Genomic DNA, 17,034 nt, shown 5'->3' with positions numbered 1-17,034 from the left:
GTCAACTATGCTAGCTCATCTTTACTGTTTGTGTGTGTTTGTGTGTGTGTGTGTGTTTCCTATGCCAAGAGTTGTAAAGTGAGCCTTAGAAGCTGAGCCGAGTCTCTGAATCTGGCATTTCTATCTAAAGTGGAAGGATTAGTATGACCTGCTGTGACTGACAGTGTGACAGAATAGCTCTCACCACAGACAGGTGCTGTTAGCTGCATTACACATCGAGAACATTTGAACGAATGATAAAAGACTGAATGACAGTGTTAAGCGAATCACCATGTAGTAACTGACTTCTACCTAACGCTGGATGAAAACAATCAATGGTGCTTTACAGCTGCTGTGTAAACACGCTCGTGTAAAGGATTTCTTTTACTCTGTGTTAGTAAGAAATGTGGCCATGTTTTTCTTTGCAGTGGTGCAGTAATATCACCTCATCCTCCCACTTGTCGTCTCTTGGTATGCGGTGGTTAATGTCAGGCTGGCTAATTGAAATATTGTTTCATTGTAGCGGCTGTTATTACCTCGGAGAAGGTTACGTTTACTGATAGCCGACCGTCGGTCTGAGATTAATGCGCTGAGCTTTTAATAAAATTCACATAATTATGCAGCAGCCATCAAAGCCAATGAGTTCTGTGTGGGTGTAGGACAGGATGATTGAAAATTGTAGTGCCCCCTTCTCAAATGATAGCTGGCCAGGGTTATGTGAAAAGAAAGGGCTTTTTTTCCACTCTAGCTAATATGTGGGAGGTAGGATTCCCTCCAGAAAGTTGGGCCCCTGGAGAAGAAAGGTGTGTTTTTGTCCTTTGTATGAAAGCAGTCTCGGTCTGGGAAGCACCCTCATGGCAGGTGGCCTTTCTTGCACCTGGGATGTGACTCCACAGGGGGGTCTCAGAGCAGACCACCTCATGCTGCACACAAAACTACCCTTAAACAGAAACCAAGCTTCTTAATACGAGTCTAATGACGGCGGTGTATGTTACTAATTCTTGAGAATGAAAGTAATAGCAGTACTTTTATTACATTTAGCGTAGTAAAGGTTATTTTTAAGTTGCAATATGTAACTTTTTTTGGGATAAGGAGACTTTACTGGTGGAAATTTAATTTAATGTTCATTCAAGCCACTGTATGCTGTAACTCCATAATGTTGTAAGAGTCTACAGTTTCAAATCAAATGAAATAACAGTGAATGCCATCAGAATCTTAAATGATTATTTGTTCTGAGCATGAAATTATATTGTAGTTATTTTCCCACAACCTAATGTACTAGGCACAAACATCCTCTCTGAACATTAAGTCTTCCGCATGATATTTTAAATGGCTTTAGGCAGTAATAACTCAATTTATATTGTAGCACTGAGCGAGTAATATAGGCTTATATGCAATAACTGGATGTTACAGTTTTCTAGCATGTGATAAACTCTGGAAATGGGTATTAGAACTAAGTTATAAGAGGTGTTAAATTATCCTCTGCGTTTACAGTCAGAGCTAATTTAGAATAAATGACTCACTTCCATTGGATAGAGCTGCAGATTATGGTCATTCCCTGCAATGTTTTCCTGAGCTAATTAAAATTCACACTGTCATTGATCATGTTGATTTTATGTCACTTGATTTGCATAATCTATTAAAGATGAATGATTAATGAACTCTTCATTACAAAACAGAGATTGGAATTTTAAGTGCACTAGACAGGAAGTATTGCTGCTTTCACGCTGATGTTCAGTATATAAAGAACCTAGACGGCACTATTAGATAGTAGGATTAAAGATTTGTTTTAAAGTAATACAGTCTATTTTAACCTGCTGTTTCTGCAGCAGGTGAATCAATACTTGTAGTGGTACACAGTAAAATAATAATAGGTACAAAGTCAAAACATCTGTATGATTACTGTGGGTTTTCTAAAAATACACTTGTACATAAAACAACACATTATTTGGAGGTATAAACAATCCTATAATGTCATTTAACATTGTTGCATTCTTTGTTAGTATATTTGTTCGGCTTTAGTTGGTGACTTTTCTTTTGCCTATATAAATAGGGCTAATTTCATGACACCTATTAAAATATACACGAAATAGTGTTGCCTGCAATGGTCAGAAGGGCCATGCTTAAGGACCCAAAAGTGGCAATTTGGCAGTGATGGGCTTGATCCAGCAACATTCTAATTTCTAGTGTACTACATTAACTGCTGAGCTACCACTACCCAAAAAGTTAAACAGTATTATAAATAAGTGTCTTTTAATTACACAGACACAGAAACAGTTGCTGAAATCAACAATACATACATGTGTATGTACCTTTGACCTTAATTAGTTATGCATAATCCTTAAGGTCTCAAAATAAGAACTCTGTTCACTTCTGGCAGTGGTAGTCAAACAGGGAACAGGGACCCTGGTGGGGAGGAGGGGACTTGGCAATAAGGAATATGCTTTTGACCTTTATTGTACATAAAATTCTTATAAACTCATAAATTCATGAAATAACTTAACTTAAATAATGTATATTCATTTTATTTACCTATATGCATAAAATATATAAATAGACTCATGCATCGTTAAATCTTCGTCCCTAGCAGAATATGGATTTCATTGCAAAAAGAAAGGACAGGGTTTTTTAGTGCTTAGAGTCAAATAAATGCATAGTGTTTTATATGCGTGTTTTTTGTATTCTTAGGGAAGGATTTTATGACCAAGGTATTTGTAGGGAAGTACTGATATTTCTCAGATGTAAGTTGATTAATATTACATCTATAACTCTATGTTTTGGTCTGCTGTCTCATCAGGGCAAGAGCCTGTCCTATATGAATCACTTTCCCATATGAATCACTTTCCTATATGAATCATTTACATTCCAAAACGTTCATACATTACCAAGGAAAAAAACAAAGCATGAATTATTCAAACTTAAGAAAAGAAACTTGGATGTCATCCAGATTTGACTTGTATTTTCTAAAGGCCGTTTTGCACATACCTCTGGAATGAATGCCCAGTGCGCATTCTTAAGCGCCCTCCCTGCAGAGGCATATAATGGAAGTCTTCCTGGTGCCAGTGGGATGGCACAGAATAAATGGGCACCCCTCTGACCCACTGAAAACCTGAGCAGGTGCTGAAGGGATCTCCCTTGTTCCAAATCTCTTTAGAGAGATGCTAGAAGAGGGAGGTGGGGGGTGAGTGCTGTGCCTGAAAGCAACCCAGCTCCAAGTCTAGTGGATGTGTACAGAAAAAAAAAAAAAGAAAGCATGATGTTGAAGAAGTAAGAAGAAAAAGTAGCGTATGCAGGCCGGGAGGAAGAAAAAGACTGCTTTGTGTTGGTCTATGCTGCTGATGAACTCTGGCTGAAATATATCCGCTGAAGAGCCATTTTTTTAAAAATGTGGCTTGGTATTCTCCAGTGAGCAGCAAACAACAGGCAGCCGACTATGCTCGTGTGAGGCCCTGTGACAAACTACCTGTGTCTCAGCTCAGAACAGCCCCAGCAGGCCCTGCTGCCCAAAATTAATGCTTATTTCATCCCCACTGTAGCACACTAATCTTTGAGCACACATTTAATAATCAATGACTTTAATTTGTAATTTGGCTTTCCAAACATTCTGAAAATGCAATGTATTACAGTGTTTTATTTATTTAATTATTTTTCTCTATGGACCTGTGACCTTCAGGTGCATGGGTAAGAAGCTTGTGTTTGTATAAACATGAAAGTTTTCCTGTCAGAAAAGGTAAAATATTAACCCCCTACGGTGTTTTGTGACTTTGCTGTAGATGCTGGCTTTGTATTGGAAGGTCACCATTCTCTGCGCTGCGTGAATGCACCCATGTAAAACCAAGCACTGGCAGTGTTCTGCAAGCTTCTTTTAAATTGAGCTAAAGTTAGCTTAGCTGTTGGTTCTTTTACAAAAATGTTGCTTAGCCGTACCAACTAAGCTAAATACACAATTACATAATTATAGTAACTTATAGATTGAAGCACTGTTAAATAATTGTCACACGTAACTAATGTTAACCTATGCTGACTTCTGTTGTCTACAAGTCACGAGTCGAGTCCGAGTCATATGAAACGAGTCCGATTCGAGTCTGAAGTCGCTGTGTGTGCGACTTACTTGCGACTCAGACTTAAGTAGCAGACTCGAGTCCTCATCTCTGGATTTAAGTGATGCTAGTAGTTTAATTTATGTGTTGCTCAAGTTAAACACGTTAAATAACAGGCAATTAATAAAGCTAACGTTTGCTAAATAAGCTTAGCTTTAAAAAATAATTCAAATGATACAGCATTTCTGAAGCTACTTCACTGAGTTAAAATGTAACTATTTACAAGCCACTTGATTTGAAAAGCAGCAATGCTATGACCTGATTGCTGAGAAATTCTTTAAACCTACTATCTTCGCTACATGTAGTGACACCACTGCCCAGCACCGCACTGAAAAGTGAACGCCGAGGAGAACTCTATAGTTCAGGCTGATGTGTTCTGCTAAGAGAGTGCCTGGACACAAACCTGCGTTTATCTACCATCTCAGTAATCAGGAGGCTGACAGGCTTCCCTTTTGCAGGCCTCGCTCGTCCACAGGACAATAAGCAACAGCACTTCTGATTAGTTTCAAAGTTCACTGATCTCGAACACTAAGCCTGGGTTAGCGTAGCACGGTGCCCTTGTTTGTCTGCCAACAGCAGAGCACAGCGTATGAAAACAGAAGGCCTAATTCCCCCAAAGCCTTACTTTCCCTCTCATTTATTGGCCTCTAAGGTCTTCTAAGGTTGGCCTGTGAAAGTCAGGCTTTATGATTTAACATCTTTTTTTTCTGTAGAATATAGTTATTTGAGCTGTTGGTTTTATACGGCCTATCAGTTTTTGTGTGAACAGTAGCAAAAATTTACATGCTCTAACAAGCTTGGTACTAAAAAGTAACAAATTTTTCACAGAGTTGGCCAGTAATAGTAGCAAAGTAAAAGTTGTTGAATCACATTTTAGTGTTTTACTAGATAAATGTACTAGGTAAATGCCATTAACTTACTTTACAAATTGTCTTAGGTTAATATTCATGTTTCGTAATTGCTAATTATGAAGCTAATGTTTGCTAAACTAACTTAGCTCATCTGTATTCACTCCAGGATAAATTTTAAATAGGCATAATTTAGAACCTTTATCATTTTAAAGAAAATCCTTTTTTATATACAATTACAACAAGTACATTTAATTTGTTTATTTAATTTTATGAGCTACACCTGCCATATAGTTTTATTTTATATATTTTATACTATTTATAATAGTATATATGGTAAATGTAGCTCATGAAATGGCAAAAACATGTATGTACAGGTTGGACAAACCTAATACAGTGGCCAGCGTGTGTGTGTATGTGTGTGTGTGCAAGCCTAATTATTCTAATACTGTATGCAGATGCTGCTAGAAGGCTAGGACCCTCTCAGAATTTTTTTGCCATTGATTTGTGTGGGAAAGAGGCCAGTTAAGTTGCCTGATTTCCTGGCATTATGTGTAAAAGGCTTGTCAGTATTGCATCTGATATAAAGGAGACCTTATCTTAATGAGGGATTCTGCACACACAGCTCGGTTGTAAAACAACAATAGTTGGGAAGCAGCTAATGAGGCTATCATGAAGCTGTGAGAGCCCTCCCCACAGACCAGAGCATGATAAGAGAGGAGGATGGTAAAGAGGATGAGGAAAAAGAAAACAGAGCAGGAGCCAAACAGAGATACAGATAGAGAGAGAAATTGGCTTGCTGTAGCAATTCTACTAAGATGGATAAAAACGCCATGTCTTAATAGAGAGAGGGAATAAATTTTGATGTTTTAAGGTGGATATGTTTTATAATTTGCAGTGTTTAATGCATCTGTACTATGTTTCTGCAAGTAGACCATTGGGAAATATTCCTACAGTTTGAGTCTGATTGTTTTGGGAGGCTTATTGTTGAATAATGGCACTATTTTGAAACACAGAAATTACCTAATAATGAGGTAATACATTCATCTGCAATTTGGCAGAAAATGGTTTATAATAGCCCACATGCAAATTATAATAACATATTTGTCTAGAATAGTTCTTGCTTCTTATGCTATGCTATTGCACAAGAAAAAGATCAGTTCCGTGCTGGTAGCAGGAGTTCGCTCCATCTTGACACAGTTCTCGCTAAAGAAATGGGTTTCACCTAAAAAATCTGGCTATTTAAAGTGAACAGTGTGTCACACTTTGTGATTTGCATTGTAAAGTCTAGAAGATGACACTGCTTGATCAAATTTGGTTAAAACAAAAAATGTGTTTAAGGTATCACAAGTGTGATCACATGGGATCAATGCCACTACACACTGTATATGTGTTACAGTGAACTAGCTTTTGTAGAGCGTGACTGTCCTCTTTGATGTGCTCTTTGATCATCCTGATACACACATAAGGAGCGTGCTTCTTATAGCTTTTTAAAACCTGTGTTCCTACCCTAAATCTGAAGAACGTAGCTTAATGCTTGGATTAAAATCTTCCCAGCTGAGCACAAATGTATACTAATACAATTTTCTTTAAAATAGCTTCTTAATATGAATTAAGGTAGGATTATAATGTTAACATGTTAATTTAACTTCACATTTACAGTAGAGTAAGGATCCAGGCAACCACCTTTAAATCTTTGACTGGAATGCCGAGATAGGGATACAAAAAATGACTGACCCTTTTTAAAAATTACATGAAAATTACATTACATTTTTGACTGTTATTCCATTTACATCATCCATTATTCATCTTTTATTTTATTTTGTGCCGGTGTGTGTGCCTGTGCATTGTTTGATTGTGTGTGTGGCTTTTTGTTTTGTTTCTTCACCCTGGCAGAATCCCATTCATCCATGGTGTGTGTTAAGCAAGAGCCACACGAAGCTTCTCTGGCTCCTTTCACCCCCTCCTCACTTGCAGCCTCGGGTCTAGCGGAACTATTGCCCTTCCAGTCCGGCATGTCAGTAGACGCCTCAACCCCCTGCTACGGTGCCTATGGCCACCATGGCCCCAGCTATGGCCAGTACCCAAGCCAGCCTATTATTGCAGGTACAGCCCCACTGGAGACAGAAAAAACATTGTACCCTGCGCTGGTTGGAAGGAGACACCTACTGTCCTACTCTAGCCCAAGGCTACCATAAATGCCATAGTGTCATAACCAAAATGCCATAAATGATGAATGGTATTAGAGTAATGTATTTTTTTATGCTGGGATGGTTCAGTGATGTGCCTTTACACCACCTTTTAGATTATATAAAATACTTTTAATTCTAGTCTATCCCCTTTCTTAGTGCATGAATGTATATGTATCACGTTTTATATTTAGAATTGTTGTGTTCATCATTATTAAAATAAGTTCATTGAAATCATTTAGAGCCATATCTCAATATTAGCAGCTTCTTGCATTTAGACATGTGCAAAAATGGAATAAACTCACTTATTAAGATAAAAAATATTATTACCATTAATACCAATAATAATAATAATAATAATAATAATAATAATAATTTATAATAATTTATTAAATAATCATTTTAAATGGTCTTATGCTTATAGTCTGTTTATGGACTATATAATATGTTCTATGCAGCAAAAAATATTAATAATAATAGTAATAATAATAATAATAATAATAGTAATAATAATAATAACAATAGCAATATTTGTATTTTTAGAAACTGAGCCAAAAAGTGAATGCACTAGTGATCATTAGGTTTATTTTATTATTTGACATTTTCTTTACCCAAGCTAGGTTCAAAACTGTAGACAGTCTTTGATCTGATCATTATTGTAATAGCATTGTTCTGATTTCTGGATTACTGGAATTTGAGACTGACAATTCGAATGTTCTTACCCACCAACAAAACCTGCATGGTTACTTGTATAGAAATATATACAATTGCTGCATAGGGACTTCAAGAAGGAATTGAACACTGCTTGTTTTGTTTTATAATCAACCAATACAATTAGGGCACTGGCAGTCCATCTTGTATGTGTTTTTCCATAATTCACACTTGTTTGTAAGATAAATTTTAAATGGTATTTATAGCATTTTGAATTATCCATTAAGGTGGGTTTTAAGTAGGTTTGCTGTAATCTACAATCAGTTCTTTCTTGCATGATTACTGCTGAGTCTGGGGAAATTTTTTCTATACGGTTGTTGACTTTTAACAAAGACAGGGGCCCTATAAATGCCCAAAGCTAGAACCGAATGCTCGGCCAGGGCCGCTGGACGTGAACCCCCAATTACAACACTGAATGTAGAGGCCGAGTGCATTTCTTGCCCTCAGCGACACCAGTTCTTTAGTATGAACCCTTACAAACAACAGCAGTCAGTTCTGTTGATCTCAGGGCTCCGTTCTCTTCATTCTTGTTACTGTACCAGAAGACATACAAGTGAAAACTGGCTGCCAGTGAGGGTGCAGCAAATCAAAAGCCTGGATGATGTGGGGAGGATAAAACACTATAGAAGCGTTCGTGGGTTATGCTGTGTAAGCAGTTTTTGAATGGTGAATTGGAGAGGAGATGGCCTCTGACCGCTGAATGGTTCACCAGTAATGAGTTCTGGACAATATAGCCTTGTTGTTTGTCTTTCTAATCATCTGTGGCTGGTGTGCAGGCCTTCTCTTTGATAGCTGATGATATTTAGATTTGCAGCATTGTTGGTGATTACAGATACAGGCATACTGTAAAAGCAAAAGAAATGTTTCAACATGATTGAAAGTGTTTATTATTATTGCGCTTAAGGTCACATATATTGCCAGTGTGTTACTTTATCAGTCTGTAATGCCTAGGGCACTTTTCCAGTTTATTTTATGCACCATAAACTTTACTGTGAAAAAGCTACGCAGTTCCCACAATCCCGTGCCTTACACTAGACCAGACAGCGATTGTTATTCGCTTGTAAAGTATACAAGAATATGTACTTTAAAGTCTCCTTCAGGTCTGGATAGTTGCTGAGCTGCACTTACGTTGTTCACTTTTCTTTCAGGTCGAGACATGGCCAGTACGACTCTCCCAGGTTACCCCCCACACGTCCCCCCCACTGGGCAGGGCAGCTATCCCACTTCAACACTTGCTGGAATGGTTCCTGGTAAGTAACCTTAAAGTTTTTTATGAGGCTGTTAAGTCTGAGTGAGAGCCTGCTATTTTTTATACTTTGGAAGTGTTAGGCTGTCCATTTTAAGTAAACCAACATTTATTAAAAATAAAAATAAACATTATAAAATGTGTAAAATACTTACATTTACAAGCCCTACATAACAAATAATGTTAGCATCATGCTGGGTATATTCACAGCTAGCTTTGCGATGAGTAAGGACAGGATGGACATTTATGTATGTTCCATGCAGAGCTTCGGCCACATCACCCCCTTAGACATAGCCGGATTCAAACCCAGATCACAGCGGTGGTGGGCAAGCGTAATAGACCTTAGTGCCACCCAAGCGCCCCTAAACTTCATGTACAGATATTATTATTATTGCAATCATACGGGGCAAGCCGTACCCTAGTGGTTAAGGTACTGGACTAGTAATTAGAAGGTCACTGGTTCAAGCCCCACCACTGCCAGGTTGCTGCTGTTGGGCCCTTGAGCAAGGCCCTTAATCCTCAGTTGCTCAGACTGTGACTGTGTACTGTAAGTCGCTTTGGATAAAGGTGTCTGCTAAATGCCGAAAATGTCAAATGTCAATATGTATACCTTTGTTACCTAGTTAGCAAACATGATTTACGTTTGCTCACTGCTGACTTTTTATACTAAATAATATCATTCACACCATTTTTTTTTTACAAATGCAACATAAGCTAGTCTTATTTATGTTTAGTCTTGGTCTCAGCTGAGACGGTCTTGACTACAGCACTCCCGTTCTGACATGTTATTGATCTGTACGTATGCATCAGAGTGCTTATTGGATGCATGGGAGCAAATTAGCACTGTTCAATACGCGATCAAGGCACGGGATACAGGACAGTTCCTTTCAGTTCCACTTGGGTTCCAGTGCTCATTACCCGCCCCCCCAAGTGTTCACACGGACCATCGATAAACAGGGCTCTCTCGCCCCGGCCTCCGGTGCTGCAGAGCGTATCTCTTTCCCCTCTCTACTTAACCTGCAGTTCAGGTTCACAGCAAACAGTTAAGGGTCAGAAAACAGCGGGCAGAAAGGCCTGTAAATATTTAAATCACTATCTCTCTCAGGGACCCAGCTTGAGTTTCACTGCCAGCCACCAGGACAGAATGCAATCTGCCAACAGACTGGTGCCCTCTCCCCAAACAGCACACAAAAACACACTCACACACTTATACAACACAGCATCCATCCTCACTGTACTACACAGAACACAGACACAGTGCATAACTCTTTAAGAACTGTTTCCATACATACACAGAGTCAAATTGGAAATATTTTAAATCAAACAAAAGGATTCCTGCAGTCACTGTTGAGTGATTTAGACAGAACCAGCCATCCTAGACTTACTCAGCCTGCAAACAAATAAATTTCACTGAACAAATTTAATTTAGTAAAAATCATTTGTTGTACAAATATATCTTAAGAGCTCCATCAAATACTTCTTCATCAAATATTCATTATCAGTGGTCACACACAATCTCATCTTAGCCATGGGTTTAATGTGCACTCCTGTTCATCCAGTCCCAGAACAACCAAGATTTAGTGACAGACTCCAAACACTGTTAAAGCAAAAGCAATTCCTCACCAGCTTCATATAAACCCCAGCTTTTATTGTCTCATAAAAGTAAGAAACGTGGAGCACCGGTAGCATTGATCACTGACATACTAGCTACTGCTCCCTCAAAGTCTAGGATATACAGTATATACGTAGAAAGATTTAGACACACAAGGCAAGAGGATGATTTTCTCGAGGTTATCGAGAGGTCCTGAATTTGCTAATATTTTACTTGCATATGTCTCATCATTTGCTCTCCCAAAATGTTTTTAAGACACATTGCCACTCTGTCTTTTTTAACTTCAAATATTGTTTTTTAAACAGAAGTGTCCATTTTATTTACTGAGAAGTGGCACAAATGTTGGCTATTATAATATTTTAATAACAATTGTAAAACTACATGCATATCTCCAAAAACCCAACTTTTCAGGAAAAAAAAAACAACTTTTTCCCCTGACAGTAATGGTGCAAACACACCACAGATGGGGCAATTTAGATACATTTACATTTTCAGCATTTAGCAGACGCTTTTATCCAAAGCGACTTACAGTGAGCAATTGAGGGTTAAGGGCCTTGCTCAGGGACCCAACAGTGGCAACTTGGTGGTAGCGGGGCTTGAACCGGCAACCTTCTGTTTACTAGTCCAGTACCTTAACCACTGAGCTATCACTGGCCCGATACAATTCAGTACAGAAATAAAAAATATATCTTTATCAGGTCGTCAGTCCATCGGTTTCATATGTAAAATGGACTTACGTGTACAAATATAAATCATGTTTACAACCATGCATTTGAATAACCTGAATAAACTGTATAGATCAAACATTACACATTTCTAAAACAGTACCGGAGGGGAAGGAAGAGGAGATACGCTGTTTTGATGGACAGGTCAGCAGCGAATGAAGATACTCGTTAAAGAGATTGCAGGATTTTTCATCTTTTCATTGGTCATTTTGATATTCGCTGCTTTGACCAGACAGAGATTAATACCCACAATCAACATGTAAAAAAGTGAAAAACCGCTAAAAGTGGAGATACGTCTTTCTCATCGGACGATATATACATCCAGCAACTGGATCCAGCAAAAAACAGTTCAACTGTAGTTAAGACTCAAACTTGATTTGACTTCAGTCTCTTAGACTCTCGTGTTCTGTTCTGGCTAAATTTGCAATTTATTTATCATAGCTACTTTGTCCAAACCAGGCATTTGTTTCTACAAATTTTAGGTATTTTATTTATATGACCATTATATTTAAATGACCATCCTCCCCTTGTTAGATTTTGGTGATGTTATATACAGGTCAGCTCGAAAAAGTGATCTTCTGAAACTTGACGTACTTTATCACTCTGCCATTCGGTTTGCGATAAATGCTCCATATAAAACACATCACTGTACCCTTTATTCTACTGTGAACTGGCCATCTTTACACACTCGTTGTGCTATTCATTGGTTTATGCTCATATACAAAACCCTGCTTGGTTTGTCTCCTCCCTATTTGTGTCATTTATTGCAAACCTCATCTTCAGTTTATTATACTTGCGCTGCTCATCGTATTTCACTGAAGGTTCCTAAAACGAACACCATTTTTGGTCAGTCATCATTTCAAGTGGCTGCAGCCATAGACTGGAACAAACTGCAAGAAACTCTAAGGCTGGATACATTTATTTCTAAGACAACTTTTAAAAAACAAATTAGAGATATCTTAAGAGATACATGCAGCTGTATGACAAATTGATTTTTCTTTTATACTATTGCTGGATGATTCGACTATGTGTTATTGTATTGTGATCATCGTTGTTTGTTTTTAGTGTCTTATGTAAATTTGTTTGTATGATTGTTCCTCAAGAGGCTTTGCCTTTTGCCAGGCCGCCATTGTAAATAAGAAGCAGTTCTTAATGACTTGCCTGGTTAAATAAAGGTTAAATAAATAAAATAAAAATATGTTCTACATCTGATTGGCCATAAAAATAAACATGATCTTGGGATAGCATGCCATGCTAACTAGAAGAGTAGTCATTAAAATGTGTAATGCAACAGGAATGTCAAAATACAAATCTTGTAAACTATTTAGACAAGTGAAATACTAACTATAGAAAGCACAAGATCTAAATGAAGAAAACATTACATATACCAATAGATACCAAGCTTGTGGTAAATTCAGTCTAAGCATTTAGTAAACCTTACATTTACAGCATTTAGCAGATGCTTTTAAGTTGTAAACAAATACAATGCACGCAATTAAGAATTAAGGGTATTGTTTAAAGGTCCAACCTGGCAACCAGGCAGAGGTTGACCTTGAACCAGCAGCTGTATAAATGATTCTCACACTATGATCTCTTGTTTTTATAGGGAGTGACTTTTCAGGAAACCCCTACTCTCATCCCCAATACACAACCTACAATGAAGCTTGGAGGTTTAGCAACCCAGCATTATTAAGTGAGTATTAACACTAATTAACATAATTATTCCATATATGATTTTGAAGTTCTTTTAAAATAGCATTTATAATAACACCAGCTAACTGTGAAGTAAAACTTATTCTGTCCTGCTTTTAAGCAGGCCTGTATGTTGCACTGGTTGGTTTCAAATGGTCCGCTCTTCTGTTAACTTCCAGGTTCCCCTTATTATTATAGTGCCGCATCACGGGGCTCGGCCCCTCCCACTGCTGCCACTGCCTATGACCGCCACTAGTTACCACGGCAACCACGTCACCCTGCAGCAACACCACCACCACTGCGCACGAATTGCACCAGTGTGAACAGTGTTAAGGTCCAATTCATCGTGGCTCCACCGTCTTCGGTTTTGCAAGGTCAGGCTAAGATGAAGAGGGTCAAGCAGCCATGAATTCGGCCCTCCCGCATTTCTTCGACTCCTGCCACTTCGATCACCAACGTCAGAGCCCTCGTTTTTTTCTCAACACTTTGAATAATGACTTGAAACTTTTTCCGAAAAGACTTTGAAAGATTATACAAAATCTATATATAAATATATTATAAAATATAAAACATGACGAACTGTGTGAAAATACAAAGTAAACAAGTGTTGTGTTTTTAATTTCCTGTTGCTTTTTTCCCCGTCACTGCATTCCTTTACATTCTGTACTTAATATTGTTAAGCAAGGATTGAATTAGGCATTTTGGATTGTCCTGCCATTTTAACAATACACCTCTCATCGTCTCAGATATGCAAGAGATGCAGTTAAAAGGCCTCAGCTTCAAACATTATTACCAGTTTAATCATCTGATTACATGATGATATTAAAGTATTATCATACGTAAATGTTTTGTGATACACAATCATACATGTTAACTATTACAAATAAAAATGTAACTGTGATTCTCTCATTTTTTGTTTTATTTTGCTAATTTGAATACCTTAAACAACATACTAGTCTTACTGTTCAGGTACCAGAAAAGATTGTCTTTGGTGAGGGCATACCATCCACGAAAAACTTGTTTGTGGTCATCTAGAAATTTGCCAGTCCTTTAATAAACAAATCAATTCCGACGCCGCTCAGGTGGCGCAGTGGTAAAAACACACGCTGAAATCAGAGCTGGGATCTCGAATACATCGTATCGAGCCTCAGCTCTGCCTGCCGGCTAGGCTGAGTGGTCACATATACAACAATTGGCCTGTTGTTCAGATATGAGTGGGATATCTGCTGGCTGATTGATGGTGCCTGCACAGAGATGAGAAAAGTGTGCTCTCTGTACAGGCTGTGTCTCTCCGTGCACAGTGCTGAGCTGCACTGTACTCGTCAAAGTGTAGGTGATAAGATATACGGCATGCTGCCCACGTGTCGGAGAGGGCGTGGGTTAGCTTTGTTCTCCTCAAACAGAGCAGGGATCGGTATTGGTGGAGAGGAAGCATGACACAATCGGCCAATTGGATGCACGAAAAGGGAGAAAAAGGGGAGAAAATGCATAAACAAAATATAAAAAAAAAAATTAACAAATCAATTCCCACCAAATTTGCATTCAGTATTTGTAGCAGAAATGGGTTCATCATTTCTTTGCAACATTCAAAACCTCAAAATGTTCCCTTTGATCTCCAAAAATAACTCTGATATGGCATCAATGTAAAAACAATTCTGGAATTTTTATTTATTACCTATATATAAGAAGTGTACATTACTACAAATATAATTCTTTGTTCCTTTTTTTACTATTTATTAAAAAAGAACAGCAAGCAAGCTAGTAATGTTAGTCTAATTATTTATATACAGTAAACCTGCACATTTTAAATAATATTAAATAAAATTGAACAAATTTTTAGAAATGATTATTTTACACTGTAACCAATCCCTTCTGTTTTGTTCACATTTTGTTGAATTTTTAATGGTTTGTTTTATCTGGACTAAATAGAATAATTAAATTACATAAAGGCAGAGTTACAGTTACATTTTTAAAACTGCAGTATGTTATTTTTTTAGTAATTAGGTAAGCGTTATTGAGAAGACTGCAGAGGAAAAAAAAATATACAAAACAAGGCATAGTGAAAAAGTTGAGCTGAATAGCTTAACAAATTCTGCACAGGCAGTTCGTAAAAAAAACTCACATTTTCATCGACATGCCATTCATCGACAGTGCAATTCAATTTATCTGTACAAAAGGGATGAGCTCTGTGAAACCAATGTTCAAAAATCTTCTTTAGCAAGTTGCTTTTATATAATACATTTCTACAAAAAAAGGTTTTCATAAACCAAATACTGCAGCTTTACATTTAATGGCCTGCATTGTAAGACGAGAGCTTGGTCTTTTGGTCTTTATCATGATAAATGACTGCCTTACACCTTTTCTAAGATTAGGGTAAAGACTGACCAGAGGTGGAAATACACATAACATGGCATTGTTATTGTTAATGTTTCTTGAAATCTAGGTGGGACAGTGAAAACCGTTCATTCCACACAATCCTCAAAATGTAAAGTGAATGTATTTTTACCACATTTTGCCAAAGAATTAATTTGATATTTAATATTTTATTTGCAGTATCTGTAACATTAATAAAGCAGTATTATGTTTAATAGTAGTCAACACTGATTGTATGTGGTAATGTGAAACAAAAGGTCCATCAAATGCACATGCACACAGTAAACACAAACAGAAGCTGTATTTAGTTAGTTAATGTTGTCATTTGAAACAAATTGCTGCTTTGTAAAATTTGTGCATAATGTGAAGACAATTCTTCAATGTAAATACGATCACTTTTACCTGGCCATTGCGGTATCGTACTAATTTACTGATTCCATTTGTAGATATACAAACTAAAAGAAGAAAAAAAAGATTACATTCTGTACGTTTGTGTCTGAAGTGAAGTGTTATGCTTGATTCAAAAGCAAAGCACAGTATTAAAACTTGTCATTTATTACTGTCAATTTTAAATGCTATCCATCACATGTACAGCTGGTTTGTTTGTTTCATTCACTTTTTTCTGACCTGTCCATATTTTTTAAGTCGCTATGCAAATGAGTAAATAAGTAAAATGGCTTTCTGTATTATCTTTTACTAGTGTCTTCAATTCAATTTCCATTTTGTTTCAAATCATCAGATCCATCACATATTAATATTAACCTGTACAAATGAACAATTACATTTTATATATGCCCGGTTTTGTGGGCTTAAATTTACAAGTTGTTTTACAATGATCACTACTATTTTTTTTTTTCATCTTTTGAGAAAGCATCATGTCAGAAAGCATCTTGTAAGAAGGCTTCCTGAAGAAGCTAGGAAAGAAATGACACTTGTAAATGTCATAGCAGCATAAAAGACCAATACATATATATCCTACACACTACACAGAAATACATAAAAATATTGGTTACAGAGGTAACAACAGCTGTCCAGAATTCTGAACATCACAGTTACAAGTGCAGTCCCACTTAAAACATTTTGTCCGACACATTGCACTGTTTTTGTCCTACACTGACAGAAAGTGTGTTTTTTCTGTTATTAGGATATGTCACAGACATTTCTGAAAAAATTCTATGAATCCATGTGGCCTCAATCATCCCTCTGTCCCAGTTTTGTCTGATTCCTTTTTTCTGCACATAAGAAATAAAGTTTTTTGTATGGCAACTGGTATTGTTTGTTTGTTTATTAGGATTTTAATGTCGTGTTTTACACTTTTGGTTACATTCACGACAGAAACAGTAGGTCCTTATTACTCAAGGTTGATCACTACACAAGGTTATATCAAACACAGTCATGGACAGTTTAGTACCTCCAATTCACCTCACTTGCATGTCTTTGGACTGTGGGAGGAAACATGAGCACCCGGAGGAAACCCACACAGAAAGGAACATGCAAACTCCACACAGAAAGGACCTAAACCGCCGCACCTGGGGATCGAACCCAGGACCTTCTTGCTG

The 17,034-nt window shown here is 37.4% G+C and overlaps 1 protein-coding gene across 2 annotated transcripts in view; it reads left to right on the top strand.

The window, feature by feature from the left end:
- The window catches only part of pax2a (paired box 2a), a 33,621-nt gene extending 19,639 nt beyond the window's left edge, over positions 1-13,982 (top strand). The window contains exons 9-11 of one of the 2 annotated variants that reach the window (XM_062995240.1): positions 8,976-9,077; positions 13,017-13,103; positions 13,301-13,982. In XM_062995240.1, coding sequence (XP_062851310.1) covers positions 8,976-9,077; positions 13,017-13,103; positions 13,301-13,425 — 314 coding nt within the window. In that variant the 3' untranslated portion in view covers positions 13,426-13,982. Of the gene's footprint in view, positions 1-8,975; positions 9,078-13,016; positions 13,104-13,281 lie in introns of both variants that reach the window. The other variant, XM_062995239.1, reaches the window with a different exon arrangement.
- The last annotated feature ends 3,052 nt before the right edge of the window (positions 13,983-17,034 follow it).

This window comes from Trichomycterus rosablanca, chromosome 5, assembly GCF_030014385.1.
Source record: "Trichomycterus rosablanca isolate fTriRos1 chromosome 5, fTriRos1.hap1, whole genome shotgun sequence".
NCBI lineage: Eukaryota > Metazoa > Chordata > Actinopteri > Siluriformes > Trichomycteridae > Trichomycterus > Trichomycterus rosablanca.
Note: the sequence above shows the minus strand (reverse complement) of the source record. Positions and strands in the feature narration are given on the sequence as shown.